The 5,727-nt window shown below is 45.5% G+C and overlaps 1 protein-coding gene across 8 annotated transcripts in view; it reads right to left on the bottom strand.

Moving 5' to 3' along the window:
- CNKSR2 (connector enhancer of kinase suppressor of Ras 2) overlaps positions 1-5,033 on the bottom strand; it is a 476,383-nt gene extending 471,350 nt beyond the window's left edge. For 2 of the 8 annotated variants that reach the window (XM_019524928.1, XM_019524929.1), the window contains exon 1: positions 4,310-5,031. In XM_019524928.1, coding sequence (XP_019380473.1) covers positions 4,310-4,373 — 64 coding nt within the window. In that variant the 5' untranslated portion in view covers positions 4,374-5,031. Of the gene's footprint in view, positions 1-4,309 lie in introns of all 8 variants that reach the window. The other 6 variants (XM_019524930.1, XM_019524931.1, XR_002098973.1 and 3 more) reach the window with 5 other exon arrangements.
- Between the last annotated feature and the right edge of the window lie 694 nt (positions 5,034-5,727).

Below are 5,727 nucleotides of genomic sequence, written 5' to 3'. Positions count from 1 at the left end.
TCTTGATTTTGGGCATATGCTTTCCTTCTGCTTCAATGCTACTATTTCCTATCACATCCATCTATCCATCTCCCCACTCCTTATAAAGAAGGTATACCATGAAGGAGAAAACAGTTTATAGCATAAAAAGCCATTAGAGAAGCCCAATACATCAGATTTTAGCTTCTGTTCATTAAGGACATGCAGCTTTACTTGTAACGGTTGAATAGTTTATGTATTGTCTATTTTGGCTGAATATAAAAGAAAACAAAAATGTAAATCCATCAGTGGTTTAGTTTAGATTTTTCAAAATGGATTTTGTCTGGAATTCTATGTTAAGGAGTATTAGAGGCATTACATTAAAAATAAAGTCATCTTTAAAAAAAAAAAACAAAAATCCATGTCCATCATAGTAAATCAAGCTAATTATCAAACTACAGATATTATGTGGTAGGGGACAGGAGCTAACAAATACATAAGAATCCATTAAAGGCATTTTATTTTGGAGTTAGGAAAAGTATCTTAAATCTTGTCCTTGAGTTTTCCCAATGCCTCAGAAAATCTGAAATGTATCTGACACCTCTGCTTCTCAAATAAACTCAAACTATGACTCTCCATAATGATTAGCAGTAGAATGTGTGAATGTCTTGCAATTCTTCAGAGGAATCCTATGAAAAGAAGAGGAGTTGATTGACATCAGTTCAGTGATCCATGAAGGGCCTTCAAAAGGAATTAAAAGGAGTATATTAATACATTCAAATGCTGCATATTTTGCTTTTCATTTAATTAAATATATGAAAAGCAAGAAAATGCAACATTTGAATGTATTAAAATACTCCTTTCTTCCCATTTTGCTGTACAAGATAATGTACTGTGTACTGAAGACAGAGGAAAGCCAATCCAGCTGCTTATCTGACAGTTCCATGTCAGACAATTTACTGTAGATGAGGTAACTGAAGTATACAAAAATACCCATGCTGACAACAGCTGACACCATTTCAAACCTATCGTATATTAAAAATTAAAATCATGTTTTAAGAAATTGCATTAATCCAACAAAATATCCATGCATCTCATCCCTATTCATTGCATGGGTCCTCTCCTTGAAATATTTATATAGCACTACTAAGCTTAAAATGTTTGACTTATATTAATAATGAGAAAAACAATGCATGTCCAAATCCTTTATTCTTTACTCTGGCAAAATGTCACTGATGTAATGGCTCTTTTCCCTGGATAAAGAATTCCAGATTGGGCCTTTTACTGCAAACGTTCAGTTCATGCCAGTAAAACCATCATCACACAAACACCGAAAGCAATAAAAACTGAAGTGTTTCATTTCCCCTTATTTTCAGATAATAGTAAGCAATGTTAACAGCAGAATTTCAAACCAAAAAAAAAAAAAAAAAAAAAAATTTAAAAAAAAAATTTTAAAACAAAAAAAAAAAAAAAAAAAAATACTTTGAACACTGAAACCTACTCTGAAGTAGCTCTAAGTAGCATTTTGGGCAGCTACTCAGAATTGACACATTACATAAAAGGACACCTATTTAAAGCAAGGTTTTAAAGCCCAGCTCAGTTCTATAGTTTACTGAAGATCCCGGTCACTAAACAAGCTATTCCGATAACACTTAATTTCCAGTAGTAAAGATCCATCACAAGTAACGCAGCCCAGAACTGACCTTGCTGGTACGAGGACACACAATCTATTTTCTCCAATATTTCACTGAAAGTTCTGAAAGCAGAGGGACATATTCATTTCACACTTTACTTCTCTTATTTTAAAAGATAAGCCACTTCCCCAAGATGTTCTCAAAGACTTCTTGGTTAGACGTTTGTGTTTTAAAGCAACAAGAAAACAGATCGGGTGAAGCAGGTATTAGATTTCATCAATAGATAATTCTCAGTACTTTTTAACATAAATGATGGGAATTGTGTGTGGCCACTTACCCTTTTCCATTACTCTGTTTCATTCAAAACTTTAACAAGTCATTATTTGTCAGATGCAACACAAAAATCACATCACTATATTATGGCGCTAATTTGTAGGGCAAAGGCTATCTTGTTGTGCATCTTATCTAGGTTTTTCTCTACAGACAATTCTAATCGAATGCAGAAATCTTCTTTCATAAGAAAGTTCAACTCAGGTGCAAAGTACATAGAAAGACAGAAAATACTTGAAGCTACATATACTATATATATATATATATATATATATATATATTCATTCGTTCACTGAGGATTAAGTTCTTAAGACAATGGCAGAGTTTGGAAGTATTGCCAAAAAATTTAGGTAGTTTTTAAAAACAAGTTTTGAAATGTAGAAATCAAAAACACAGTTTGTGTTTCAGTTTGCCAAGCTTGTATATACATTGATATCTCACACCAAACATCACATAGTAAGAGCTACAGGTTTCCAGCAACAAGTACCCTGCTAAATGGCTTTACTGTTTTGAATGCTATTATTACGTTAGTCATGAACAGGCTTGCATTCTTTTAATAACTGATTCTACATATGTGCAGTATCTGCAAGAGTATATGTAATGGATACTTCTACCTTGATGTTATTTTTGAAACAAAACATTAGTTTTATTACATTTCTGGAATAGGATTAGAAAAAATACCTACAAAGATGGCAATGCCACAAACACCCCTGAAAATGTAGGGCAAAAAGGAGGCCTTAAACATTAGCAATAGAGGAGGTTCATAATTTCCCATGCAATTCTCAGACATTGGTATGAGATAGCTCCCAACCGTCTATAAGAAACTATCTTTTGGAATTAGTATTTTAAAAGCAAATAGGGCTCATGAAGCAGTTTGCAGAACACAGGTGCATTCGGTCAGTGCTGATCATTTGTATTCTCTTTCAAAAACTTTAAAAATGTTTGTTACTCTAATTTCTTAAAAGATGAAGGACCATGTTGTGCATGTATATTTTCTGAAGGTCCTGTGGATTGAGAAGACGTCAGAAACAGCAAGAAATATATGTCTACTGCATGTAATTATAACTCTATGCCTATAAATGCTAGGGTGGAATAACTGAAAACATATGCTATATGCCTGAAATTTTAAGGATGATGAAACTGTCACATTAGTAGAGTGCAGCATGCTGTGAAGAACTCCCACAATGTAGCAGTTGTTCAAAAGCCATATTCATCCAGTCATGCTGCCTTTATAGGGAGATACATAATACTAGATGGTGACTTATTCAAAACACAGCTGCAGTCTAGCTTTAAAAATTCAAACTTTCAGAGTATTAGAACTATGCCTGTGCAGAAGATCACATGAAAGCATTTCTGCAAGGCTCATTTTTTATCCTCCTAACTTATGGGGGGAAGGAAGAAGAGGGCTGAGGGTCAAGGTAAATATAGGTTTTGGTCAGGGTAATTAATGTATGTTAACTTAGGACCAGACCCCTTCAGAAACTGAACTAACATCTAGGGTTTTAGATGGGCATTGCTTTACTAGCTGGAATAAACTGTATATCACAAAGGTATTGATCTCCAATGCTTCATTCAACTTAAGCAGGGAGGCAGGGAAGGTTTCTGGTGATCCTCCCAAGGGATGAAACACCACTTGACCAGGAACACACTCATTACATCTCTGCAGGCTGATTGATCTTGCTTAACATTTTAATCCTCGGAGGACAAAATAAAAACACACACACACAAAAGGGGGGGTGGGGGATTAAAGCCTGCACTTCAAACCATGTCATCTCTATTAACCAGCGTCCGGTGTGACGTTAAACTTTTATTTTATGACTCATTGCACGTTGCGTCTGCCAAGGAACAGCCCGAGCCCCAACCTGAGAGGGCTTTTCCTTCTCAACTGGACCAGCAGAGAGATTTAAAACAGAGCCATTTCTGGTTAATAAACCCTGGAGAGGGTCTTTTTTATTAGGGGGGGGGTGTTAATTAATAGTCCGGCGGCTTGCCTCTGAACATAAGGAGAGATGGGGATGTTAGAAGGCACATGATGAACACTACTTCTGTCCCCATCGCAGCAGCAATGAGCCGTTCAGAGCCCGCGGAGGAGGGCAGACGCAAGGCGAAAACCTCCCGAGCAGGCTTGGGAGCCCGGGGGCAGGTCCCTGGGAGCAGGTGGCGGGGAAGGCGCTGGGGTAAGCCCGGGGATGCCGAGCCCGCCCCGCCGGCACCTCCGCCCCTGGCCGAGGACAGCCCTGCTCCCCCCGGGGCTGCCCGGAGCCTCCATCCGCGCCCGGGGCGGGCACATCCTGCCTCCCGGCAGCCGCACCTGCTAAGCGGGAAGGGGGGTCCTCGCCCACCCGCCCTTGCTCTCTGCCCAGTCCCCACGCCTGGATCCCGCTCACCTTTCATCCAGTCCACCACCTGGCTCGGGGACCACTTGCTCACGGGCTCCATAATGAGCGCCATGGCCGAGGCGGTGCGACAGCTCCCCGGGGGGCTGGGGAGAGGGGATCGGGGGTGGAGGGGAGGGCAGCGAGGGACGCTGTCCGCAGGCTGCGGCGGCCGCTGTGCTCCTCCGTGAGGCTTTTCCCCGGGCGAGGATGGCGGCGCTGGGCTTCCCTCTCCCTGTTGCTCGCTGCCTCTCGGCTCGCTCTGCCTCTGCTCGGGATCTCAGTTCATGTTGCTGCCTCGGTTGCTGGGGGAAGGAGGAGGAGGAGGAGGCGGCTGCTGCTGCTCCTGCACGCTCCGACGTCTCCCGCCCCCACTGACCACGAGGAGGCGGCGCGGCTGCGGCTGCAGGCTCCTCTGAACGCTTCGGAACGCTGCGGGCGCGAAGGTTCGTTTGTGGAACACTCAGCTCGGCGGCTCCGAACGCCGCGGGCGCGAAGGTTCGGCGCTGGAACGCTCCGTTCTGTGGCGCTCTGCTCCGCGCCGCGCGCGGGACGCCGGCTCTGGCATCCGCCGAGGCGAGCTCCGCTCCTGCAGCCGCCGCGCGCTCGGCTCTGTCTCCCTCTCACACACGCGCGCACGCAGGGCAGAGCTGGAGCCGGCGGAAATGACGAGGCTCTCCCGCAGCCCGAATCCAGAGCTGGAGTCGAAGTGCGATGATGGGGGGGATGAAAAAGCCGCCCCCCCCTCCGCGAGGCGCCTGTTTGCACCCAGATGCACCAGCAGGAGTCCCCGCTGCTGCCCGGGTTGCCCCGCGCCAGGGGCTCGGGGGCGGCGATGCAGGCGCGCGCCAGGGGCGGAAGAGGTGCGGGGCACCTGTTTCCACGACTTGAACTTGAGAGCACGAGGCGGCCACTGAGTCAGGAGCGAGGCATGCCCCGTCTCGGGCGCAGGTGGGGAAACACCATCAGAGGCAGATGATGCACCAGGAGGGGGCAGGGATCGTGTTCCCTTGCTCTTGTTCTTTTTTTTGTTTGTTTTTTTCTTTGCCACAGCTTTTCCGAGTGCGCCCGGGCGGCAGGCTCCCCGCAGAGCCCCGCTGGGCAGTGGCTGGGGTCGGCAAGCCAGCGTTGCCGGGCTGCAGCGCTAGGGTGAGGATCCTGACCCAGGCACATTGCACATGTCATAGACCTGCTGCACCTGGAGCGGAGGCAAGGGCTGAATGCAGAGGCAGGGCCCTCCCTGCCACCCTGGCTCAGAACCTGGCAGCCAGAGGTCTGCTATGAGAACCACAGGCAGAGCTGCCTAGCCAGCTTCACAGGAGGGACACTGTCATTTCCTCACAATAAGCAAGGGATTCCCCCTTCCCCCCTCCCCAGGTTTCACCGCTGCCTCCTTGGTGTCTACTTAAATCTGCTGTCAGGAGGCCTGT

This window comes from Gavialis gangeticus, unplaced genomic scaffold, assembly GCF_001723915.1.
Source record: "Gavialis gangeticus isolate Ggan-Ray unplaced genomic scaffold, GavGan_comp1, whole genome shotgun sequence".
Classification (NCBI taxonomy): Eukaryota; Metazoa; Chordata; order Crocodylia; family Gavialidae; genus Gavialis; species Gavialis gangeticus.
The sequence above is the reverse complement of the archived record's forward strand: the minus strand, read 5'-3'. Positions and strand labels throughout refer to the sequence as shown.